Source organism: Neomonachus schauinslandi, chromosome 11 (genome assembly GCF_002201575.2).
Source record: "Neomonachus schauinslandi chromosome 11, ASM220157v2, whole genome shotgun sequence".
In the NCBI taxonomy this organism is placed as follows: Eukaryota; Metazoa; Chordata; class Mammalia; order Carnivora; family Phocidae; genus Neomonachus; species Neomonachus schauinslandi.
In genome coordinates this window covers 97272321-97298958 of record NC_058413.1, presented here as the reverse complement: position 1 = coordinate 97298958, position 26638 = coordinate 97272321, and the positions used below count along the sequence as shown (strand labels likewise).

The 26638-nt window shown below is 53.3% G+C and overlaps 1 protein-coding gene across 1 annotated transcript in view; it reads right to left on the bottom strand.

Moving 5' to 3' along the window:
• DSCAML1 (DS cell adhesion molecule like 1) overlaps positions 1-26638 on the bottom strand; it is a 322784-nt gene that overhangs the window by 6047 nt on the left and 290099 nt on the right. Inside the window, exons 16-25 of the mRNA XM_021696420.2 lie at positions 23666-23812; positions 21339-21494; positions 14259-14398; positions 8368-8521; positions 5207-5324; positions 4680-4843; positions 4332-4430; positions 3456-3644; positions 2745-3032; positions 1024-1179 (exon numbers count right to left, since the gene is read on the bottom strand). Coding sequence (XP_021552095.2) covers positions 1024-1179; positions 2745-3032; positions 3456-3644; positions 4332-4430; positions 4680-4843; positions 5207-5324; positions 8368-8521; positions 14259-14398; positions 21339-21494; positions 23666-23812 — 1611 coding nt within the window. The remainder of the gene's footprint in view (positions 1-1023; positions 1180-2744; positions 3033-3455; positions 3645-4331; positions 4431-4679; positions 4844-5206; positions 5325-8367; positions 8522-14258; positions 14399-21338; positions 21495-23665; positions 23813-26638) is intronic.

The window sequence follows — 26638 nt, the reverse complement described above, 5'->3', positions numbered from 1 at the left end:
ACAATCATCTATTATCCATTCATTCAAATATGCATGCATCCATCCACCTACCCATTGATCCAACCATTAATCCATTCAACCATCAATCCATCCATCCACCACTCCTCCATCTATCTATCCATCCAACCACCTATCCATCAAACCTTTCATTTAACCATCCATCCATCCATCTGTCTTTCTATACATCTTTCCATCCAACCGTACCATTAATCATCCAACCACCCATCCAATCATCCATCCACCCATCCACCCAACTCCTAAACACTCTAGGCAGTGTTAGTAATTTCCTATTCTGTGCTACTATTGTGCCCTGACTCCTCACATTTAACTGTGAATTCTATGAGGACTAGACTATGTTCCATAAGACTATGGACTGTTCCTTCTTCATTCATCTTTCTATCTCCAATGTCTGGCAGTATCTACATACAGCAGATATTCAGTAAATGTTTTCCACATGAGTGAATGAACATCTGTTAAGTAACTACTAGGTGCCAGACACTGTACCAGTCCCTGGGAAAATCAAGGTAAAGCAGACCCATTCATGCCAGTCTATGGTATCATAGATTGGAACAAGGATGATATTCAAAATATTTAACATCAGACATGTCATAGAAGCCACACGGTCAAAACTGAGCAAGGTCTTAGCGACCACTTGTAGGTCTATGCTTTAGTGGCCAGATTCTAGAAGAATCTCAGGGACCCTGTGAGAGAGAAGGAGCATCCAGGGTGGAAGGGAGCAACATCTACTTATCAACTAACATGGGAATGTTTAACTATTTTAACCAGTATGGCTTTACCAGTGTATACCTCTAAAATTCAGCCCTGGTTAAGTCAGGTGTCTTGGGGGCACAGAGGAAGAAGCAGTATGAGCTAAAGTTTCAGAAGGCTGGAGTAGCAGCTCTCCCTTCAATGGGACACAGGCACTTTCTCTTGTCCAGATGGTGCCCATGAGCCAATGAAAGGTGGCCCACGTGGCGGAGGGTCAACACTCCCTCCCGGGAAGCCCGTAGGAAACTCGCCGACCTCGGAGACGCTTCAGCCGCTTCTCCTTCCTCTTCTTGCGAACGATGAAGAGCAGTGCCACCCCCAGAGTGGCCAGGATGACCGGGCAGCCGATGGTGAACAGCTTCTTCACATCATCCCCCTCCCCTTGAGCAGACTTGATGGGAGGGATGGTACCTGATGGGGTGAAGAAGGGAGTCAGATGTCCCTTATGAGTAGGGTCTGGGCAGAGTCCCCTGGATGGGGTAGCCTTTGAACCTCTTTTGCTGCCCTTGCTCTCATTCTGACTTCCACTTCCTGGCACAGAGCCCCAACCCTCTCCCTCTACTCCTCCAAATTCTGGTCACATCAGGACAGCCATGAAGAGTCATGCAGTTTTTACACTGCATTATGATACTGATGACTTCGCGAGCCTATTTTAGAATTATCCTGAAGTCTCTCAGAGATAGTCTCCTGCCTGTTGGAGTTCAGTGTTCATTTCTAGAGGGTGGACCAATGAGCTTAGATTCCGCCATCCAGCTTGTAAAGTGGGAGGGGTAGTGAGAATCACAGCGATAAGTCAGAGCAGTGGCATCCCGGGGTCTCGTCCCCACATGGGGACAAAGCCACTCCACGCCCTGCATTTTCTCCCTGCTCCCTCGCCCATGGGTGAGATCCGCTAACCTTGGGTGCCTGCACGGAGGCAGTAAGTTCTGCTGACATAGCCCTCTGCAAAGCCCGATCTGTGCCTGTTTCAAAGCCTCGCAGAAGAGCCATCTCCTTCATGAAGCCTTCCTTGTTTGAGGCCAACTCCATCTGATACCACTTTTATTCTGTTTCCTTAACACATAGGTAGACTGACTTTACCTTGTGACAACTGGTCTCTATGAATTCAGCCTTCAATATGCCTTCAGTGTATGTGCACACACGTGTGTGTGTACACACGTGCATGTGTGTATGTGAGTGTGTGCATGTGTATGAAGTGCCCCGTGTGGCAGACACCAGTGAGTGCTCACCAAATATCCGTGTGTTTATCTACCCCTCCCAGACTTCCTGGCAATTAGATTAGAGCCACGGAACTAGTTCTGGACAACAGAATGGGGAGAGAAGTGATGAGCCTCACCTCCTGGCCCAGGCAGTTAAGACTGGGGTGACTTTTCTATCTCTCTCTTCTTGGCGACCTTGGAGGCTACACATTCAAGATGGCATAGTTAAAAAATGGTGAGCAGCCAACCCTCACAAGATGTCATGAGAGCAAGAAGCAAATCTTTATTGGGTTAAGCGCTACAGCGTTCAGTGTTTATCTGTTCCTGTAGCCCAGGCTATCCCAGCCCGGCGAATGGACCTTTTTAGCAGAGGGGCCTCGGGGGGCGGGGCCTCGGGGGCGACGCGTCCTCTGGGGGCGGGGCCTCAGGGGCAGGGCCTCAGCTATCGCTCTGCCTTATAGTCTCCGTATCTCTGAAGCAGCCGAGAGCAAGGATTGCACCTTCAAAAGACCCTCTAACTTAGTGCGATGGGTTTGCTTGGCTATCAGTCCGTATCGGCCACTGGTGCACCTGCCCATCTGCCTGCCCCCTACCACTCTGCTGCTCCCTTTGCTTGCTCCTTCCCTGTCTCCAGCCTTTTCCTCCAGGGTAGTCCTGTCTATTTTTCGATTTGTCTGTCTTCTCTTTATGCGTCCGCCTCTCTGCCAGCTTCCCTGGGGACACCTCGCTGCGGCCCCCAGGCCACCCCTCCCGCCCCTCCTGCCCTCTCCGACTCACTGCCGTCATAGTCCAGGGTGGCGAACTGGGCAGTCTCGTTGCCGCAGCCAGCGCTGTTGCAAGCCCGCATGCGCAGCTCGTACCACGTGGCCTCGCGCAGCTCGGTCAGAAACACCTCCCCAGAGCTGTTGGCCCGCAGCCCCTGCCAGGCCCAGGTGCCCTTGGGCCGGTACTCCAGCACGATGGCTGTGATGGGGCAGCCCCCGTTGTTCCAGCCCTGCAGGTTAAGCCGAGCATGCGTGGAGTTGATGTGGGTGAACAGGTGCTGGTCTTTGCTGAAGGAGGGCTCTGGGGGGCCACAGGGAGAGAGCGAGGTTAGAGACTGAGAGGAGGAGGGTTCATTCATCTGCACTAGGAGGGAGTCCCCTGGGCCAGCCCGGGCTGCAGTGGCTCCGGGAAGCCTCGGTGGGCACAGATGGGAGTAGGGATGCCCCAGGGGACAGAGGAGGAGGGAGAAGAGGGAAGAACGTGGAGAGAAGGCCTCAGCAGGGCAAGAGATATGGGAAGAAGGTAGAGGCTGCCACCATCTGCTACCGGGGAGGTGGGGCCTGTTTCTCCTACTGTGATTGGTCAGCGTGCTATCTATAGTGATGGGAATTAGGCTCTCCCTTCAGTCTCCGCTCCCCTGCGCCCTCCTTCCCCAGCCTAGCCACCTTCCATCCCCATATCCTGGGCCCATCTCTCCCGAACTGGGTCATCGTCAGGCCTCACCCCGCCCGTGGGTCTTGGCCTCGATGATCTCGCTGATGCGCCCGGAGCCCACGCTGTTCTTGGCTGCCAGTTTCACCTTGTACCACGTGCCACACTTGAGGCTGTCCAGCTTGAAGGACCGCTCGCCTGAGCTGATGAACACGTCCTTCCATTCCTCGCTGTTGTCTACCGAGTACTGCAGCACGAAGCCTGCCGGGGAGGTTTGCCTGGCTCAGGGCGGGCAGGGCAGGCAGGGCGGGGCCTGGGACACCCCAACAGGTGGCGTGGGGCTGGGGTCCCCGCAGGGGCAGAGTCGGGCCTTTGGTGGTGGGGGGTGGGGCAGAGGCAGATCGGACACAAAGCTGCAAGTTTTCCTGCTCTCTCTTTAGCAGCCAAGGTGGAGAGGGGAGCGGAAAACAGAGCCTTGAGGCTTAAAAGGGATAGTATTTAGAGCCTGCTACTCCCAGTGCGGTCCCTGACAGTAGGATTACATCACCTGGGAGCTTGTCAGATCCCACCCCAGACCTCAGGAATCAGAATCTGCCTTCTTTAAGATCCCCGGCTGATTCATGTGCATATTCATGATTGAGAAGAACTATCTAGTACATTTGTCCTACTGTTACAAATTTGGAAACTGAGGCCGAGAGAAGAAAACAGATTTCTTCAGGTTTGCGTAGCTCACCAGCCGCAACTGGGGTGGGCCTTCTAAAACCCAGATACTGAGGCTGGTAACTGTCTGTGGCACTTGGGTAACTTTCTTGTGGTCCGAATTGCCCCTCACTCATCACTTCTGGGGCACTATGGGGACAGGTGGTGGGAGTGGGTAAGGCCCTTGCCCGGCTACTGGGTCCAGAATTTCTTCCCCTCTTTCCCCCTCCTCATCCAGACCCCTCTCACCTCGGATGGAGCTGCCCCCATTGTCACCTGGAATCCAGGTCAGGGTGATGGACGAAGCGGAGGTTTTAGAGACAGTGAGGCGGGGCTGGTCCGGGGGAACTGTGAGGGGAAAGCCACCAGGCCTCACCACAAAGGGTTAACACCCGATAATGGGAGCATGGGCTATCCCAGCTGCAGCTGAGGAGGGCCCAGGCCTGGCCTTCCCCGCCCTCTTGGTGCTTCCCCAGCTCCTGCTCATTCTCCCCATCCCTCCTGCCTCCTCATCCACGTGGCACCTCTGTTCCACAAAGGGTCTGTCCCCCAGGTGGCTGGGGAGGCTGGGGAGGCCCCTGTCTTCTGGGGCCTTACCTTGCACCAGAAGGTTGACGATGATGGTGTCGAAGCCCCCAGTGTTGGTGGCCGTGCAGGTGTAGTAGCCCGAGTCCTCAGCCTTCACAGCACGCAGCAGCAGCGTGCCATTGGTATGGATGAGCCGGTGCCCATCCATGGACACGGGGATGGCTGAGTCTTCACTGCAGGGGTTGGGGGGCAGAGACAGGTTATGGTAAGCACCTGGGGGCTCCCCCAGGACTGCAGGCAAACAGGGCTGGGAGTAGGAGGAGGCTGGCTAGGGGGCCTGGGACTATTGGGGTTTTACCTAGCACTTCCTGGGGGATGTCGGTCCCCCTGGCCTCTTCAAGCACCCAGAGAAGGGAGATCTTTGGCAGCAAACAGAGGGGAGCCAGGGAGGCCAGGCCTGCATGGGAGACCAGGAGCCATGTGCCCGGCAGGGCTTCTGGTCAGCTGGAAGGGAGGGGCGCCTGATTCTTTTCTTCATGGCTCTTCTACTACACCCATCTTTGGGGTCCCCCATCCCTCTGGGGTCCCTCGCACACCTGTCCTTGGTCCACTTCACAGCAGGGGCTGGATCTCCCACCGAATTGCAAGGCAGTCGGACATCTTTCATCCAGGGGGTTGTCACGGTGCCTCCAAATGAGATGATCTTTGCTGGGGCTGCAGGGAAGAGAGCATGAGGGCCACCCCACCTTTACCCTCAACACTGTACTGGCCTGCCTTTCCTGGGGCTCTCCAAATTTACAATTCAAGTCCCCCATCTCCTACCTGACCTCCACCTTGGACTTGGGGCAGGGGTGGGTGCAGACACTTTCAGATGGGAGACACTGATTCAACAAACATTGATCAAATACCTGTTGTGGAACAGGTATCAGAGGAAGCTCTGAGGATTCACAAAATGAACAAGATCTGTTCCCTGTCCTCAAGTTGCTCATCATCCAAAAGGGAAACAGATACTTAAAAAGTATCATGACAGGTGAAAATAGTATGGTAGGGGTAGGTACACGTCACCGTGGGAGCACAGAGAAGGAGGAATGACTCTGCCTGTTCAGTGGTGGTGGAGGTGATGGCAGGGGAGGCTTCTGGAATTAGAAGCTTTGACTTGAATCTTTTTTTTAAAGTAGACTCCACACCCAGCATGGGGCACAATGTGGGCCTTGAGCTCACGACCAACCCTGAGATCAAGACCCGAGCTGAAATCAAGAGTCGGATGCTCAACCGACTGAGCCACCTAGGTGCCCCTGAATCTTGAAGGCTAAAAAGGAATTCACTATGCAGGGAAGGAAAGGCATAGTGGGAAGAGGTGACAGCACTGAATAGAGGCCTGGAGGCCTGAAACACATGGGAGGTGTGAGGGTCTGCAAATGCTCTGGGGCAACCACAGCCCAGGGTGAATGAAGGGGGACGGGTGGTGAGCAAGAGCAGAAGCATGGAGGGCTCCGTTGGCAGAACAAGGAGGATGGACTTCCCCTTGAGGTCACAAGGAGCCACTGGAGGCTCACAAGTAGTGATACGTTCAAAGTAGAGTTGTGGATAAAGCCCTGGCAGCCGGCAGAGGATGGTTTGCTGGAGGACCCACAGATCAGCAGCAAGATGGCAGCCAGAGAACAGGCCGGAAGTGACGTACGGCAGTGGGGAGGCGGTTGGGGGCTCAGGGAGGAACCGCCAGGACTTGGGGTCTGACTGGCTTTGAGGAAGAGATAGAGGGGGTGTGAGGATGACTGCATAATGCTGGCTGGGTGGTGGTACCCTCACAGAGACAAGACACACAGGAGGAGCGGGGGAGGGGGGAAGGAAGAAGGGGAGGAGGGGGAGGAGCGGGGTAGGCAGGAGACACCGGAATACTTAGCCTCACACTGACCCTGAGGTCACCCACATGGGGTAGCTAGAAAGCAGTCGGAAATACACGTTCTGGAGCATGAGAGAAGTGGCTGGGCCGCAGATGCTGACGTGGGAGCCAGCCACCCAGTGACTGAGGTCGCCAGGAGCAGGAATGTAGATGGACAGAGAGGTGGCAGCACAGACAGGCACGGTGGAGACAGGAATGTCCCCAAGGGTGATGGGAGCACACTCAGAGCACCGGGATGCACAAGCCTCACCGTGAAAAGCAAGGCAGGCAAAGATGTCCAGGGTACTTTGGGAAGGTGACCCTTCCAGGTACCTCACAGATCTCTGGGCTGAGTTACAGGTGTTCAGTCAACCAAGCGACCGAGCACTCAAGAGTTCCAGACCTGGTCCCTCCATGTGGCTGGGGTTAGTTCCCTGAATCTCTTGGTGTCTCGGGGTGTGTGTGTGTGTGTGTGTGTGTGTGTGTGTGTGTGTGAGTGGGGTGGGGGGGGAGGGAACAGCAGTGCTTCCCCCACCCCCGGGCTACGGTAAGGACAGAAGCAGCAGCTGTGGAGACGTGCTCCGGGAGGTACAAAGCCCTCTGGGGATGTGTCCTGTGGACCGCCCACAGGGGAAGGGGCCAGCCTTCTGCCAGGACACCCAGGCCCTCCCACGCTGTCTCTGGGCCAGCGCCAGCTACCCTGGGCGCATGGTAGGTTCTAGGCCCCTTCTCTCTGGAAAGGAAGAGCCCAGGAGAAGGGGTTGGTGGCACCTGGGGGAGGAGGGATTGGGGATGTTAGAAATGCTGAAGGGGGCGGGAAGAGCCTGACTTGGGGCCAGAAGAGCTCGCACATCACTCTCCGTGCCCACCCCGCCTGGGTGCATAACTGGAAAATGGAGTAACACGGGCAGGGCAGGGGAGCCCTGCTGCAGGCCCTCCATCGAGCGCTAGTGGACTCTGAGCCTGTGGCAGGGGAGGGCTGATGCCTCTTGTGTGCCCAGCAAAGGAAGCTTGACACACCAAGAAGGTGGCTGGGCTGAGGCAGCCTCAGCCTGGTCCTTGGGCCCCAGGGCTCAAGAGTCAGGTGGCTGTGGGAGGAGGCAGGCCTGGGAAGAAGGGGGCCTTTCCGCGGAGGCTGGGAGTCCAGGTAGAGGACATGGAGCTCCCGGCTGGTGGCGGCGAGCTGCCATGCCCTGTGGTTGGCCCCGTGGTTGGCGCAGAGGGCAGACGAGGAGCTGTGCACGGCTGCCTCTTAGGTGTGGGGTCGGGGCCTGAGCACTGTCATTCCCTGTAAAGTGGGGGTGTGTATGCCCCCGTGGCACCCCTCTGCTCAGGCCAGGGATTCGGTGGGGCATTCCCTAAGAACACACACACTCTTTTCACCCCGTGTGCAGCATCTAGCCCAGAGCCTCCTCCTAGCTGCGCCCTCTGTGAATGTCTGTTGATCGAATGAATCAGCAGTCAGGGGCACCACCTCTGCCCGAGGTGTCCAGCCTTTGAAACGGGGCAGTGGGGGAGATCCCTTTGTGGCTCTCTGCTCCGTGGAAGCAGTGTCCCCTGCCGCCACCCCCTCTGGAGATGCTGAGCCTTGGGACAAAGGCTCTGCTGTGGGCTGGGAGTGGGGCTAATGCCCCTTTGTTCAACCTCGGAGTGGAGTTTGGCATGGGGGACCGGGGTGCTGCTCCGTGCCTTCTGCCTCTGGGTAACTGTGCTGCCTGGAGCCTGTTGTGAGGCTTTCTGGGAGTCAGGGGGCAGCAGAGGCCCAGTCTTGGCAGATACAGGAGGGAGGCAGGGAGACAGCCCCTCCTTGGGGAGAACCAGCATTCTAGAAGGGGGCTTCTGGCGGCTTCTCCCGCTCGGGCCCGGGCTGCTTACCCTTGCCTGCGGGCTCAATGGTGACCTTCTCGCTGCTGTTGCCCCGGCCGGCAGAGGTGACAGCAGCCACCCACAGCAAATACTGCTGCCCACGGTTTAGGTGGGCGATCCGGTAGAAGAGCTGCTCCGGACTCGTCTCGTACTCGCTGGGAGCCTGCCGGACAGAGGCAAAGGAGTGCTAAGAACCCAGCTTCTGGGCCTCCAGCCTCCAACCCCAGCCTTCCTCGGGGACCTGGGCTCAGAGGAGAGGGTAGCCCAGTTGGTGGGGGGGGGGGGGGTCGGGGGGGATGGGAAGAGAAGGTCGGATCCTGCCTCATTTGCCCTTTCTGGTTTAGGAGCAACAGTGAGGAGCAGACTTTGTACCGGGCTTGGCTCCGGGGGCTCATGGGCCTGCTCTGGGGTGTTGCTGGGTCAGCCTCAGTTTACCTCTTCGACTGATCCAGACACTGGCAGTTGCGGCTCTAGGCCAGGGAGTGTGAGTGTGTCGGGTGAGTGATGGAGGGAGTCAGGAGAAGGGAGAACGGAGGAAGGAGGGTCCCAGGAAGACCCCAAGGAAAGGGAGTCTCTGGGGAGAAGCTAAACTACCGCATTTGCCTTATTAGGGTTGTAGACAGTCTCCCCCAGCCTGTACCAGCCCCGCTGTCTAATTACCACTCCTTCATTCTGCGGGAGCAAACCGTCCGGGGGAGGGAGGGGGGGAAGAGGGAGCTCTGAGAGCTTCCCTGGGCAACACTTTATTAACGATTATTAGTGGTATAGATCACCTTATATATTTGTAGGTTATATAAATCTATAAATTTTTTTTAACCAAATGACAATTTTGACAAGTTGCCAACAAAACAATATCGGATCCCAGTGGTTTTACCAGTTGCTTTGATGAAAAGATTATGTTGCCTTGGAAACCAGAGGCTCAGATATTGAAATGAATTTGAGAAGGAGCTTTTGATAAGCGCTAGTTTGCAGACCTCCTGTCAGCCCCTTCCCTGGTCCAGGCGGGATGGGGCGGACTTTCATTTTATTTTATTTTTTGGTCAGCCGCGGGGAAGGGAAAGGAGGACAGCACTAGGGCCTCTTTGAAATCAGGGCAGAAGTCTAGGGAGGGGAGCAGCCCCCCGGAACAGATGGGGGGCCCTGAGGCCAGAGGGAGCTAATAATTAGTTATCTCTGCAGTCATAGGATCTTGCACACACATGCTCACGTGCACACACTCACATGCACATGGACATGGAGACGCATTCATGCACATGCTGAGGGACAGACTTGCAGACAGATACAGGGTCACAGAGGGCCATTCTCTGTGCCCCGTGGGAGGGCTGAGGGGCCCAATGACTTCTCACAGGAGAAAACATCCTTTCTGGCCCCAGGCTGTCTGTAGGCCAATGTTAGGGAGGAGACACGGCATCCCTTCAATACACACAGAGCTCCCTGGCCAACTCCTCCTCCTGCCTCCCTCATGGAGACTTGGCCTTGACCCCAGAAGGTCCCTGCTGCGGACAGGTGCAGAACCACCCTGAGCCCTGTCGTTGGGAGGTCTTTTCAGGCCCCAGCACCCAGGACACTGTGTGTATCTGTAGTTCCTACAGGTGCATGAGGTAGGCGGGTATAGGGGCCTCAACACCCACTTGCCCCTTCTTACTAAGTGCCTGTCCCATAGGTCACACACCTTTCTTTCTCAAGGATCCTGGGACCTCAGTTTTCTTTCCTGTGAACTAAGAAAGCAACACAGCTCTGCCTACCCTGTGTGGTTACAGAGAGGCACAAAGGAGGCAAGGGGTGGGTGAGTCCTTTGTAAACTGGGGCATGTTCGTCTCCTGGCTCTTTTGTCTGTGAGGATTGAGGTGTGTATGTGCATGCGAGGAGAAGAGCTGAGTGGACCTGCTGTGTGTCAGTGTGTATCCGAGTGGACATTTGTGTCTGCACAGGGCAGGAGAGGCTCGGCTTCCCACCGAAGGTGTTAGCATCACATCCAGATCCCGAGGTCTTCCCTTTAACCTGGACTCCCCAAGAATCTCCTGAAATCATTTTTAAAAACACATAACCATACTCCCAAATAAAGTCCCTGTGGATCAAAGGTTAAAAAGAAAAAGGCAAAACTATGATAATAGAAATGTGATTAGAAAGACATTTCTAATCATAAAAATGAAGGCAAAAATCATAAATAGAAATGATTCATAAATTTGAATTCTATAAAAACAAAACCTATGGCACACCAAAAATAGTACCAAAAGGCAAGCAGTGAACTGGCAAATAACTGCAACCAATATGATTAAAAAATGGTTATTCTCCTTATATGTAAAGAGCACTGTAAGACCTGTAAGAAAAAACCATGAACAACCCAAATGAAAAATGGATGAAGGATATGAATTGACAATTACCCAAAGATGAAAAAAAAAAAAAAACCGCCAGCCAATATACATATAACAATAATCAACCTAATTAGTAATCAAAGGAATATACCTAAAATAGGACACCTTTATTCAAATCCAACTGGCAAAAATAAAACATGTATAATACCTTGGATTAGCATGGGCATGTGAAACAAGAATATACTTATAATGCTGCTGGAAGCATAACTGGGTTCCAGCTTTCTGAGGGATAATTTACAAACATGTATGCATATCTTAAGAATACCCATACTCTTTGTGCCTCAGGAATTCCTATGGAAATTTACCCTAAGAAAATAATAAAACATGGGCATAAAGACTTTTATGAGGAATGTTCAATGAAGGATTATTTATAATGCTGAACCTTTGAAAATAGATTAAATATAGAATGAGGATACTGGTTAAATGGATTATATACATACAGGCATTCACCATCATGTTTGAAAAGAGTATTTGATGGGGTGGGGAAGTGCCTACATATATTACTTGAAAAACACAGATTATATGACATTACGTGAAATTTCATTTTCATTTTATTAACGCCCCCCCATAATACATGTACAGATCAAAGACTGGCAGGCTATATACCAAAACATTGCCAGTGTTTATCTCTAGGGAATGAGTACAAGTAATTTTTGCTTTCTTCTCTATTCCTTTATATTTTATGGAATTTCTGAGAATAAAGTGGCAATATTTTGATAATCTGAGAAAAACAACAAATGTATGGCAATGTTTGGTAAAATTTCTGAAGGGACTCAATGCAGCTCTGGCAGCCCCCGGGGCATCACTCCTGGGAGCCTACACCAGATGCAGTTTCCTTCTAGCCTGAGGATTCTACACATGCATGTTCATACACTCGGGTACGTATGCACACATTAAGACCCATGTGCATTGCCTCTGACCTCATACTCAAATCCACGGTTTTGTACCGTCATATACGTGCATGTGTCCTCACCCCCAGCACTCACTCCTAGAGCTCTTCCGTAAGTGAATTTGTAATGCAGTTGTTTGGAATTTGGAATATATTTGTGCAAAGCGATAGTATCACACAGTCGCATGTGGTGGTCAGCTCCCTGGGTCCCTCACTGAGGCAGTCCCTACCCCACAAGGTGGCTGGCCCCTGGTGGGACACTGTCCCATGGGGACTCTCTCCAGGAGAGAGGACATGGCCCGGGGTCTCCAGCAGGGGCTGGGCACCAGGAGCTCTGTTCTGGGGCCTGGGAGAGAGGCCCCCAGCCAGCTGACTGGGGGCTCCTAAGCCTGAGTTAATGAGGATGCAGCGCTCCTTTGAAAGGCTTCATTGGCAGAGGAGGAGATGACTGCACAAAGCCAAGCTCGGGAATGAGTACCCTCTCCCATCAATTTACCAAGGGAAACTTGCCCAATGTCTAAGGCTTTACAATTGCCAGGCTGCTGGTAATTCGTTCATCAAACATGTATTTAGTGACAGTGATGTTTCAGGCACAGTGTTGGGCAGCTGGGGACCCAGAGGTGAAAAGATGCTGCCCCTGTCCTTGAGGGGCCCCACGGACCAGTGCAGGAGACAGAGAAGTGAATAGCTAGTTGCCATCTGATGCAGTCAGCGTATGACAGAGGATGAAGGGCATGCCACGGCAGGGGTCAGCCTAGGCGGAGGTGTGAGCTGTGAAAAGGCACAGCAGGTGTCCAGAACGGTGGGGAACTTAGAATGCACGTGTGTGTGCGCACGCGCGCAGGATCGGGGGACAGGGGAAAGGGGCAGACAGCATGGCTAAAACGCTGATTGGAAAACTGGCACAACCACCCAACGATGGCAGCACATTCTCACGTGCAGACCCCATGGCTCGGTGGTTCCTCTCATGGGTACACACTCAACAAGCACGCATGCACGCGAGCACCAGGAGACACGTGCGAAGACGCACACAGCAGCACCGTATGTAACAGCTCCAAGCTGAAATCCACCCAAATGCCTATCCACGGGCAACAAACTGGATAAAACAATTCTATATACACACGCGGCTGAAACCCGTACAGAAATGACAGTGAATGATCTATAACCACGCACAACAGTATGGATGAAAGCCACAAATTCAAAACAATGTTGAGTAAGAGAAGCCAGATAAACGGTACGACTTCGCTTATATAACCTGTGAAAAGAGGCGACACTACTCTGAAGTCAGGATGGTTGTCATCCTGGCTGGGGAGGGGTAAGGTGGTGACCGGAAGAAGCACAAGGAGGTCCTCTGGGGGGTTGTAATGTTGTGTTCCCTGCTCTGGGTCTGCTTGCCCCGGGTGCTGTGAAAATTCACGGAGCTGTATGCTCACTTCTCTGCATAGTGTCTGTGAGGATGGAGGGGAGGACACAGAGTCCCTGAAAAGATATTTCTGGGCTTTCCCTCTGGTGATAGAACTCTGGCCTCCCTGGCGCGGTGCTGGGCCACCTACGGCTCAGAGGGTAATTCAGAAAGACCACAGGAAAGCCGAGTGGAGGAGGACATGGCACAGTTACCGAGCAATTTCAGGGCAGCGTTCCCGGCCACCAGGAGCTCATCTGCAGATGCTCGGGCTGCCGCCCATCACGAGCTACTTGTGGAGGGGGAAGCTGGCCTCCTCCTGCTCCTTGCTCCCCGCCTGAGATGTCCTGAGCACATCTCTGGGATAGTACTCCCAGGCCCCCCTCCGGGTGTGCCCTTCCACCCCCCCACTGGACTGGACACCCCCCTGAGGACAGGTGCACCTGCTCGCGTAGCTAGCACAGATGTGCTCCAGGGTAGTCACCCAGCAGAACTCGGTGGTTGAGTGGCTGGAGATCAGGAAAGGCAGAGGGAAGGATGCAGACTGTGGGACATGGGTGCATAGACTGCACCCACCCTCATCCTCTCTTCCCTCTCCGTGGGGCCCCTCTGAGCACCCAGTGGAGGGGCAGGGGCCAGCTGCCTGCACTGAATTCCCAGGTTTGGGCAGATATTGGAGTCTGAGTCTTCTCCCCAACAGTGAGGCCCAGCTCTGGCCCAGAGAGAGAGATGCTCTTGCCTCCCCTCAGCTGTCTGCCATCTTTTCTCCTCCCTTTAGCAGGCTCCATGCTGAGGAGGCCACTCAGGGCAGAGCTCCAGCAGCCGTCCAAGCCCAGACCATTCATGCTGGAGAGTGGTTCATGTCCAAAGGCCATGGACCAGGCAGGCCCCAGTCAACAGCTCTGGGGCCCTCTAGGGGCTTCCTTGGTCAGCCAGACCAGGAGAGTCGAGGCCTTGATCTCCCTTTCACATCTGTTTAGTTGTGACCCCTGACTCAAAGAAGCCTCCAGGACTTGTAACAACCTTGCAGCCCCTGGAACAGAGGACTGACCCGAGATGGACACTGGGTAAGGCTTCAGCTACTCTTGGGTGACCAGTGTCCATTCTTATCCATCAATTCAGGTAGAAACACAGATGTAAGTAGCCTGCGGGTTTGGCCTGGATGCCCACTGATCTTCAGAGAACTTTTCCCTTTCTCCTGTCCCCCTCCTCATTCAACCCTGGGCCTACTTACCGGCTGGCCAGACCCAGGGCTGGAGCAGAAGATGGTGTACTTGCGGATCACCCCATTGGGCTTGGCTGGCGGGAGCCAAGACACGACCACACTGCTGGCGGAGGAAGGGACAGCTTTGATGCCAGCAGGGGGACCTGGAACTGAATAGGGAGAAGGCCAGGTCAGTTTAGAGAAAGGAGCTCCACCTTTGGGAAAGAATGCAAGGGGGGGAAGAGAGGCGGATCAATCTTGGAGAGCTTCCTGGAGGAGGTATCCTTGAGCTATGGCTTAAAGGGGGAGGTTCCAGCAGGTGAGGAGAAAGGTGATCATTTGGGGCTTGTAACAAAATCTCTGAGATGGAAGCACTGGGAATGGTCAGCTTCAGAACTGTTTGGTCAGAACCAAGGACTTAGGATACTCCAGAGAGAAACAGAACCCATGGGGAATTCACCTTGATTTCTACAACCTTAATGTGCTTCCTGCCTCAATGCTCGACTGGTTGCTTATATATGGGCCAGGCAAATATACTGGTCACTTTGCTCTTTGGCCTGTGAGCTCTTTGAGGCGGGGGGCTCCAGAGACTCACAGAGCGGGCCTCCTCCTAAGGGTCAGGAGTTGGTGGTCAGCCAACGGCCTGCTGGCTAGGCCCTTTCGGTTTGCAGGAGGGAAAGTCTATCTGAGAATTGGCTGGGAAATTCATCCTAAGGGGATCCCAATTCATATGGATTCTGCCCTCCCACTGCCCCCATCTCTCTGGGCCTGCCTGGCCCAGCTGGGACGCCGGGGCTCTGCTTGGGAGACTGGAAGCTTCCTGTTTTCAGGTCCCCTCATCTCTCCCTTGTATTGTCGTGTACTTGGCTTCCCTCCTGGGAGCTTTATGTTCCTTTGAGGACAGTCATGGCATCCTGCTCAACTTACTTTGCCTCCCGAGTCTCCGTTTCCACATCTATATGATGGACGTAATCACAACCACATTAATGGTTTGTAGTGACGGTTAGCACTAATTAACATAAAAGCACCTGGCACCTCCTGACCTATAGAAGACACTCAATAAATGGGGACGACGATCATTTTTTTGCATTCCCTCTCTCAACTCTTAGCTTCTACCTATCACAATTTTTTTTTAAAAATCTAGTAAGTGGTCAACAATTCTAGGCTACATAAAATAATGATCCATCATCACCATCCATCCAGGGGCCCAAGCCCTCCCTCATGGATACAGCCCCGCCATCCCACCCCTGCTAGTACTCTGCAGCTGTGGAGTGCAGGGGACCATGGGGGGTCCACTGGGGCAGGTGTGCTAACTGTGGTGTTCAGATTTTTTCTGTCCTTGCATACTTTTTTTTCTCAGTTGCAACTGAGAGGGGTATGTTGAAATCTCTCCCAGGATTGTGGGTTTGTCTATTTTTGCAGTCTTGAGGTGATGTTATTGGGTTCAACAAATTCGGGACTGTTTTATTTGGCTAGTAAGTTGGGTCTTCTATCGTAACAGTGTCCTTCTGTATGTCTAATGATGCTTTCTGCCTTAGAGCATACTGCATCTGATGCTGATATTCCAGTTTTCTCTCGGTTTTGCGTGGTATGTCTTTTATGTATTCCTTTCACATTGCACCTTTCCATACCTTTATGTTTTAGGTGTTTAGTATAAACAGCACATATTTGGGTTTTGTTTCATTGCTAGCTAGTCTGACAGTCTTTGTCTTTTCATTGAATAATTTAGTCAATTTATCCTTAATGCAATTACTTATGTATTTGAGCTTAAATACCTCACCTTACTAAATACTTTGTTTGTCCCACCTAGCCTGTTTTTCTTTTTATTTCCTTTTGTGCCTTTTTTTGGATTGAGTATTTTAAAAAAATACTTTATTTCCCCTATTAGCTGGTTATTAGACAGCCTTTCACCACTTTTGGGGGTTATTCAATGTGAATCTTTAACTTACCAAAGTCTAACATCATTAATTGGTACTTTTTTTTTCTCTGACAATGCAAGGGACTTAGAACTTCCATTTACCCTCTCCCAATTTATATGCCATTGTTGTATATTTTAATTATGTATGTATTTTAGGCTCTCCCTGAGATAATATCACTCTAATATCACATCATTTTATGCAGTCAATATTAATGGAGATTTACCCATATATTCCCCATTTAATTGCTCTTTCCTCCTTGCATCACTGAGCTCCTACCTGGGATCATTTTCCTTCTAGCTAAAGAATACCCTTTAATATTTCTCTAAAGCAGGCACGTTGGTGGTAAAGTCTCTCAGTTCTTGTTTGTCTGAAAATATCTTTATTTCATTTTAATCTTGGAGGATATTCTGGCTTGGTATAAAATCATAGGTTGATAACTATTTCTCTTACATACTTTATACCACTGCATTGTTTTCTGGCTTCCATTGTTTGTTTGTTTTCATTGTTTCTGACAAATTAGCCACTGATCTAATTGTTGGTCCCATGAAAGTAACTGGTCTTTTTCCTTCTAGTTGCTTTTAAGAATTTTCTTCTGTGTTTCCTGTTTAGTGGCTTTATTTGGATGAGCCTAGGTGTGGACTTCCTTAAGTCATCACCTGCGGAGTTCGTAGAGCTTCTTGATTTGGGGATTGAGGTCTTTCCTCAGTTTTGAAAAGTTTTCAGGCATTTTATCTTCTGCCCCATTCTCTTTCTCCTCTTCTTTGAGACTTCTTCTCACATCCTCTATGTCCTTGATATTCAGAATGTGGTCCATTGGTCGGCAGCAGCGTCACCTGGGAGCATGTTAGAAATGCAAAATCTCAGGTTCCACCCTAGACCTACCAAATCAGAATCTGAATTTTAACATGACCCCCAAGTGATTTGTATGCACAGTCAAGTTTGAAAATCACTGTTCTATATCTGCTACTTGCTCTTTCATTTTCCATTCATTTTTCTTTCTGAGCTTCTTTTGGGTCTTCTCACCTAACTTCCAGTTCACTAGTTATCTCTTCAGCTGTATCTAATTGGTTATTAAATCTATCTCCTGAGTTCTTAACTTCAGGTAGTAATAGTTTTTGTTTCTAGATTTTCCATTTGATAGTCTCCAATTCTCTTAAAATTTCAATCTTTTTCAGAATAACTATTTGAATGTTCATATTTGATAAAACCTGTGTTTGGAATTCTTGTGGGTCTGTTTCTGTGTCTGTTTCTTTCTCTTTTTTTTTTTCCCTATTGGCTTTTGTTCATGGTGTTCCTCATTATTTTTTATTGTATGCCAGACACATCATTTGCAAACTTGTTTGTAGAAATAATTTGAGGCCTCAGATGATGTAATCTTCCTAAAGGGAGAATTCACGTTTGCTTCTGGCAGGTATCTGCAATCTGGGGTGCTAGCAATCCGGGACTACCTCAGTCTAACTTCTAGGACTGAGATGACTTGAAGCTGAGATGTCTCCTTTGGGTGCACTTTTAATCCAACATGCTGCCCTCATGGTCTCAACTCAAAGTGAGGGGGATTCACCAGATAGACCCGCCCACCCCAGCAGGCCCTGGACTCCAATTCACGTCTTTCTAGTGCTTCTCAGATTCTCAGCCACTGCCTCCAGATTCGGCAAATGTCCGCCCGCCATGGGGAGAGCTGTTCCAAATGCCAGGCTCACCTCCTGGGCCTCCACTCTCTCCTGGATCCTGGCCCAGTAATTCTGCACTGTCCTGCCAGCTCACCGATGCCTTCAAGCAAGTGTTTTAAAAAATATTTTATCCAGATTTCCTAGTGTCCTCAGCAAGAAGGAGAGTGGGCTTGAGTTATGTAGTCCACCATTACTGGAAGGGCAAATCTTCTGATATGTTTCTTTAAGCTTGTGCCCACTCCTCCCTTCATCCTCACAGCTGCCACCCTAGCACACACCTTCCACTTCTCTGCCTGGATGCCCCACAGGTTCTAAGGGGCCTCTCTGACACTGGTCCTTAACCCCCCACAGCCCCTTCCTGCCATCTTTCCCCTCGCTTCTGTGAGAGTTGCCTTCCTAAAACCCAGGTCCAGTCCAGCCTCGCCCCTCAGTTAAATATCTTTAAGATGGCTTAAAATCCAACTCAACTTTCCCTGGGGAGGTGAGACGTCAGCAAGAGGCTTTGTTACTCAGGAACCAAGTCCAGCCAAGCCAGCCTGAGACCAAGTTAAGACTGGGGGATTTGGACTTCAGAAATGAGCTTGAATTTATTGAGTTTGTTTTCATTTTACCTTTTAATCTATTTTGGTTTTCTCTACATTTCCTGATCTTTTTTTTTCCTTTGGAAGAATGCAAAATCCTGAGCTGGGGCAGGGGGTGAGGGGGCGGGTAGGGAATCACAGTGTCTTCAGCTCTTCGTTCCAAGCTCCCACAGCCAAGCTGGGCTTGCAGTGTGGACCTGTCTGCTTCCTGAGCGAGCTGAGAAAGAACGGTAATGGGAGAACCTGGTGGAGGTAGGGCTAGTGCTGGCGTGGCATCTGCTCATCTGTCTGCCCATTTGCCTCTGTTCTTTCCTGTTCCTTGCAAACCGAGCCTCCCTCTTGCTCAGGGACCCATGCCCCTCTGTCCCTCAGAGAAAGCTGTCCCCATCACTGACAACCAGGGTGTTTACCACCCCTCAGGGAAGTCAGCCGCGATCATCCCATTCCCCTTTCAGTGACTGGCTTAGCAAAAGGCACGTTGCCCCAGGGTGGCCAATGGGAAATGAGGGTAAATCTGTTGAAGGCCTTCTGGGAAAGATGTTTTCCACTCCCAAGACAGGCATGCCCACAGGAAGAGACCCCTTCTCTCACTCTGAACTCTGTCTTGTCTGGTGTGATGTCTAAAGCTGCGGTCATTTGGAGATCACGGGAGGGACACCTGACACGCTGAGGAGGGCAGAGCAGAAGGATGGGGCCCACTGGGTTAAGCAACCTTGGAGCTGCCCTCCTCAAGACTCCTTGGTATGTGTGATAATAAATACACTTACTAGTTAAATCTTTTTTTAGTTGTATTACTCACAACCAAAAGCTTCCTGTCTGCTATAGGGATGCAATGGAAAGTAGAGAAGATTTGGAGGCAAGAAGGCCTTGATTCGCCTCCTACAATGAGCTGCATGACCTTTAGCAAGTTGCTTTAGCTCACTAGGCCTCACTTTTCTCACCTCTAAAATGGACATGATAGGTACCTCACTGGGCTCTTGGAAAGGCTCGGTCATGCTTATGACTACACATACTATGTCTAGTGTGGCTGCAGTTCTGGAAGCGACCTCGTCTGACAGTGGCTTCCTTCTGGCCTGGGCCTCCCTTTTGGGGGGCACTTAATCCCTCAGGGGTGCCTGGGTCCACCCAAAGTGGTCATTTCATGGCCAGCACCTTGGTAGCTAGTAGGACCCTGCCATTTGCTAGCACTGCACGTTTTAGGAAGGATTTTACAGCTAACTTGCTTCTTACAACAACTTGATGAGCCTCTCTGTCCTCATTTTATCACGAGGAAACAGGCTCAGGAAGGTTAAGCGACTGGCCAATAATGGGCAGGGCTGGGCCACGCTCTTCTGCTGTGCCTACCAGCACCCCTTTGCTCCGCAGAGCCACCTGTGGGGCCCCATTCTCTGGCTGCGCGCATCCCTGTGTGTAGCTCTGGAGGCATCTCTAAAGCGAGAGGTAGAAAGCTCCTTGCGGGGAGGGATGATGCTCTTGGACCTTCGGATTCTCTCGGATTCCCTCGTGGGGCCCCACCTTTGTCAAACACGTCGGGGAGCTTATTGCTCAGATCCTGCATCAGCACAGGATGCTAGGCGTCGGGGCGGGGTGGGGGAGCAGTGGTTCCCATCTAGAGGCTGGGAAGGTGCCTTGTGTGTGGTTCGGAAGCTCTGGAAGGGGCCAGGCTCTGAGCATGGTCGCCGCTTGGTCTGCACACACACGAGCAGGTGGCTCTGCCCAGAGCTGTCCTAGGAAACCTTGATGGGGGGATTAATGGCAGGAAAAGTAGGGCAGGCAGGTTGGTAAATATTTAATTGCTCCGAGCTTAAGGAGGGGAAGGGGGCCGATCAGTGGAAGGGCAGGGCTTAGGGAGAGTGGGGAGCTGGATTAAACCGGTCTGTTCCCTGGGCACTGGGCTGCTCTGGGAAACTCCCAGCCTGAGACCCTCCTCTCAGCAACTCTAACCCTCCAGCAGCTTCTGCCCAGTCGCACAGGAGGGACCCAGACCCTGGGAACTTGGAGAAAACCGAGGCAGCGAGGAGAGGAAGGCATGATGTTAGCTGCTGTTTTGGTGCCCAGGCTGCCAGCCACTCTTCTTCACATGAACCGACTCTTAAAAATAGAGCACCTGCCTCAGAAGGTGTAAGCATCAGCTAAGTGATGGTGTTGTGATGGGGTGAGGAAGAAAGTGGAGGCTGGAAGCAGGAGCCCAGAACTGCGCATGGTCACACACACCACCTCCTGGACGCAGGGGGTGCTTCATATGAACGAGGCCCCCTGGTGGTGTGCAGCGCTGCGTCTCCCAACCTCTTCTCTGCTGGGTTGACTCAGCTCCCAACCTCCCCCACCTCCTTCCTCTGTCACCCCACCCTGGAGGTTTGGCTCCTTATCTCTGCTTTTCCTCCAGTTCTGCCCCAGGGGGAAGGGCTTTAAGATCAGAGCTCCGAATGGAGGCACAGCCCATTCTCTCCCCGAGAGCCTCCCCAGGACACCAGAGTCCAGGGCCTCTGCAGGATGGCTGCCAAGTCCCTAACCCGAGCTGTGAGGCGTGATGCTCCTCTCCCCGTCCCTGCCAATCCCAACCATCTGTATCCAGAGGAAACCAGGCAGAAACTTGCAGGGGAATGGATGCCACAGAAAGGATGCTCTTGGGGTGGAGGTGGGAAGGGAGGCTTTATCTGGCCTCTGACCTAGTGCCTCAGGGGGAGCCGAGGGAGTGGGCTCCGTATGCTTATATGTTTATGCAGGAGTCCCAGAGCATCTCGCCCCCGCCTACGGTCACCTGTGGTCTCCCCATGAGGGGTCCCAGAGCGCCCAAAACCGCCCTACAATGACTCAAAGGGACAGGAGACAGGACGGTGCACTGCTGTCACCCTTCTCCTTGGGCAATGCTAGCAACAGGCCCTGGGGGAGCCTGGCAGGGGTGCCGAGGCCGGGCTGCGCGTGGCAGAGAGGACTCACCATCCTCCTTGGTCTGGATGTAGAGCACGCTGCTGCGCACGCCGTCCCCGGCTTGGGTGTAGGCCAGCACCTGCACGCTGTAGTTGGTGAACTTCTCCATACCTCGCAGCTCTACCCGCTCCCGCGTGGTGGTGATGTTCTGCATCTCGCCCCACTCTGCCAGAGACAAGCAGCCTCTGAGTGTCACCAGGTGGGCTGTGCCCGGTCCCCCTGCCGCTGTCCCCTCTGCCAGCCTGGGCGCCACTGGGCTCAGACCTCCACTCTGTGGTAGTGGCGACTAGGGGGGCCTGACCTCTGGGTTCATGGGGGCAGATCTGGGGCCCTGCTCCCGGGCCACATCTCCCCCCAAGTGGCCCAACCAGGCTGAGCGGCCTATGCCCAGCCTTGGCCCCAGTGACCTTGCACCAAATTCAACTTAATACCCTCTCATTGGAATACTTCCATCTCTCCGAGCACATTTCCCCTCCTCCACCGAACCCCCTCTCCATGCGAAGGACCCCAAGCGTGCCTTACTCTCAGTACTGTAAGGGGCTAAGTCTCCTTCCCCTCTCCCCACCACTGAGGACACCCTCCCCAGGAAGAACCCATGCAGAGAATCTGGGACATGCTGGTAGAGGGGACAGCCTCCGCCACAAAGGGCCAGGCCTTCCTCCGGCTCAGTGAGGACCCATCATCTGGCTCCGCCAAGGGACTTACTGTAGGCTGAAAAAGAGCTTAGGGAGGGGGTCCCCCGGGAAGGCCAGGGTCTTAGAAGGAGGAAAAGAGACAGGCTCCTGAGCTGACAGCCGTCCAGTGGGACCACTGGGCTTTCAAAAAGACAGGCCTGGACACTGGCTGAGGACAGGCTTTGTGGAAGCCTACAGACCCACCCCAGCACCTCCCTGGGGCCCTGCTGTGGGCAGAGGGCCCGGCCACGGGAGGGCAGCGGTATGCCGGGGTCAGGGAGTGAGAACACCATGCCCAGCCAGAGGCAACCCCAGGTCAGTAGAGGGAAGCCTCAGAAACCTGAGCAGCGGGACCTGCTTTTTTAGGAAATCAGACACCAGGTAGTCTTGTCCAGGACTGGAGCCAGAGAAAGACCCAAAAGCAGGTCAGTATGGCCAACAGGCCAGGTGCCTTTGGAGATGAGAGAGGCCAATACCTTCCTTACCTGAAGGGGCTGAGCTAGGAACACCGTGGGCTTAGAAAAGAGGAAGCAAGTTCTGGAAAACGAGGGACCACCCCTTATCTGACGCAGCACAAATAGGTGATGCTATCTCACAGCATATGAACTGGGGACACCTCCCGGGATCCCACCCCTGAGCCCCAGGCCACCGTGCTTTTGGAGGAGACAGTGGCGGTGATGGCAGGGAAAGGCATGTTCTGGTGGCAGTGCATCTGGGCACAGCACAATGCGGGGGGGCGGGGGGAGAAGGGGAGGGCAACTGCCTTGCAGAAATGACCATGAGCCGGAGCTCCGGATCCTCCAGGGGAGAAGGGAGGGTGAGGGGGCTGGTGGCAGAAAGCTCAGGATCCCGGGAGCTAAGCTCACTGTGGCCTGTTGTGGTCCCCCAGTAGGACATCTCCATGCTTTGGGATGCTGGGCCTCTGGCTTGTACAAGCGCAGGCTTCCCCGGTCACCGCAAGGCTCCCGTGTGCCCCAGCAGGCAGGGGCTTGGTGTGTTTGTGGGGCTGCACACGGCGGTTTGGACCAGTGCATCCCAGGGCAAGGAAGGCACCCCCGGGGCTGGACCACTGTCTTGGGTTTTGTCCCTCTGCCATTCCTACCCCAGCTCCACTTCCTGCTCTTCTCCGGGTCCTGGGCAGCTCATCTGCACAGACTACTTGTCTCGCTGCCCGGCCAAGGGGTGCTGCACCCCCCTCCTCCCCAGCTTCTGGTAACCCTGCTTCCTCCTTTTGCCCCTTCTGGCCTCGGTGATGATGACTAGTCCCAGGTGCCCCACGCTCGCCCCAGACCCCTCTGAAAGAAGTGCCTTCGTGAAACTCTTCAATCGGCCCGTCTGAGTGTGCCAACTGGTCCCTGCTGGGACTCTGCCTAAGATCCACACATTACATCAGAAAAGCACAGCCACCCCATCACACCTCCAGTCATTCCCAAACACACTGCCGTCTAGGAGCAGCTGGTGTCCCTCCCCCAGCACAGAGGTGACCATGTATTCTGCCACCCACACTGGCCCCGGCTCTGGCCGGGATAGCATGTGCAGAAGAGGGGGTTGGACCTCCACTTGACACCCCAGGGGAAGATGCTCAGCTCAGCGTGGACACAGACCCCCATGTAGCCTGCGCCTCTCCCCCCGAGACTAGGCCGTCACTCCTGGCAGACTCACCCCCATCCACATAGAGTGACCAGAAGATGACCCGATAGCCTTTGAGGACTCCATTGAGCGTGCTGCGTGGGGGCTCCGACCAGGAGATGACAGCCACATCGGAGGTGATGGACAGGGCCCGGACATTCTCGGGGGGCTGGCTGGGCACTGCAGGGGGTGGGGCGAGAAGGGAAGGGCCCGGTCAGGGGGTACAGGCCGACATCCGTGGATGCTGAGGGCACAATGTGATGAACTCCAGGCATGACCCCATGGGGATCCACCAGTGGGCACCACAGCCCAGGGAGTCCACCTACGCTGAAGGTTACAGAGCCTGGAAGGTCTCCAGGCCAGCCCTGGGTCTTATCTGATGGCTGCTGGCCCCTATGTGGCATCCGACCAGGTGGTCTAAGCCCAGCCTGGCTCTCGGGCCCCTTGTGTCCTTATGCCAAGCTGAAGGGAAGGAAAAGAAGGAAGTGGTCCCTTCACCTGGGTAAAGGGGAGAAGGGGTTTCATATACACCTTTAGGGTTTCTGGGACCATTACACCTTTGTCCCTGCACATGAACACATCAAAATGCCTCAGATGATGAGAAAACACTTCTGAGACCAACTTAGATGGCCCATCCTGCCTCCAACCCTCCCCACTGGAGAGCTACCGTGGAGCTAACCTAAGTCCTACACCCCAGGGTTGGCCCTGGGGCAGGTCACTCTTTCTGAGATGGCAGCCGGCAGGGACGCCAGGCTCCAGGAGCCACCTTGGTTGGGGAGAGCTTTGGTGGCACTTCCTGCTGGCTTCCTAGGACCTGGGGCCAAAGGGAAAGGCCATGTCTGCTTTGCTCTGAGAGGGAGAAAGGAGGCACATGCTGGATGGAAGGTGATTAGATCCCATTGCCCCACAAGAGGCAACTCTAATTTTTATGAGCATTTAAACGATAATACATCATCCTAACAATCCTCTTTGAGAATGATTATTGTTTCATATTACTTAGGTGTAAAAATATAAGCACCATGTAATTAGGGACCCAGTGTAATAAACTAATACAGATCGCCCGTTCGAACAAAATGAAGGTAATATAATTATGGAAAAGACACTATTGCTAAAGCAGGGGCCCTTGAATACCCCAGGAGGAGTGCTAATATTGCCAGGAAACGATCAGGATCTGACAGGCTAACGAGGGCCTTAATTAAGTATGAAAAACTGCTGAGCAAATGCTGCTGGAAACTTCTTCCCTCTCTCCTCTTTTGTTTTGAAAATGACTCTACAGCCCGTGCTGATCTCTCCCTGTTGGAAATTCTAGGTCCCCCACCCCCGGAGCCCGGGAGGTGGTGCCCTGCTGGAGGCCTGGCCTGGCTGTTTCCTGGGCCGGCCCTGGTGGACGGCAGAAAGTATGTGGCCGGCCATGGCGGTGTGGGCCCGGGGCAGCTGTCCCCTTGGACACGCCTTCCCCGGGCATCCTGGGTCCGCGTCACTTGGTCCTACATCCAGCCTTGCTCCCAAGCGAGAGACGATGGGGCGAAGGAGAAAGAGTATGGGATTCAGGGTCTGACCTGGATTTTGAGCCCAGGCTCTGTTCTTTAGGTGACAGGTGATCCTGGACAGGCTACTTAGCTTCCTCGAAACTGGGCTTCTTTTATGGGTTGATGCCCTAGCTGTTGGCGCTGTGGATCTCACAGGCAGGTGCCCCCTGTGCCAGGAGCACCAGCAGCACCCGGGAATTTCTCTGAAATGTAAAATTAGTTCAACGGGCTAAAGCAGGAGCTGAGGGGAGGTGGGGGGGAGGGCCCAGCAATCCGTTTACAGCCCTCCAGAAGGTTCTGATACACACTCAGGTTTGAGAGCCACTGGGTTAGAGCACCACTTGGGATGAGTACTACTGGTGTGAAGAGGTAACAGGTGGATCCCCTCCCCCCAGCCAGGCCTGTGGCCAGCATCACGGAGGGCTGGAGTCGGTGTGGAATGATGGAGGGGGAGGGGCACTGGTTGTCTTCTGGTCCCTCACATCCCTCCCCCGGGGGTTCTCTGTGCCCCTCTGCTTGCTATGTGCCTTTCCCTCTTTCTGTGTTCTCCCATTCCCCAGGGACTCAGTGCTTCATCCCAAAGCCCAGCTTGGGCCCTGGAGCCACTGAATGAGAATCTTGGGAGATGAAGCCGGGGCATCGGTATTTTTTTAAAGCGCCCCAGATAATTCCAATTTGCAGCCAAAGTTAAGGACCGCTGGTATGAGCTAATCTACTTCCAGGTGTTTCTGATCTGATGCATCCTTCCTCCCAAGGGTGTCTACGTTTTCAGAGAAGATGAACTACGGAGAAGGCATTGCTTAACCTAAATTCCAGAATGACTCCCCCCACCCCCCACCTCCCCCAACTCAGGACTTTAACTCACAACCCTGAGATCAAGACCTGAGCTGAGATCAAGAGTTGGTTGCTTACACCTGGGTGGCTCAGTCTGTTAAGCATCTGCCTTTGGCTCAGCTCATGATCCCGGGGACCAGGGATCAAGTCCCGCATCAGGCTCCTTGCTCAGCGGGGAGCCTGCTTCTCCCTCTGCCTGCCGCTCCCCCTGCTCGTGCTCGCTCGCTCTCTCTCTCCCTGACAAATAAATAAGTAAAATCTTAAAAAAAAAAAAGTTGGACACTTAACCTACTGAGCCACCCAGGCGCCCCAAGGAATGACTTTCTAATGGTGGAATGCTGGGTATTCTGTTGGCATTATGCCCTCGGGATGGTGAGTCCCCTCCCTCTGCTGGGGCAGGGTCAGACGCAGCAACGGTTTTAATCTCAGACTCTGGTTTTGGGTTAGGGCATCAGGAAAGAAGCTTAGGAGAACGCTCTGCTTCTTTTGTCTGCTCTTTGGGGGCTGCAGGCCTCAAGGGCCACATCTCCTCTTTCAACCCAGCACAGGCTCAGGTACAGCTGGCCCTTCTCTGTGCTTGGGGAGCAGGCACACCCCTGCTTCCTCCTAACCCTGTCCTCCTGAAAACTGGGCCCTGTCATTT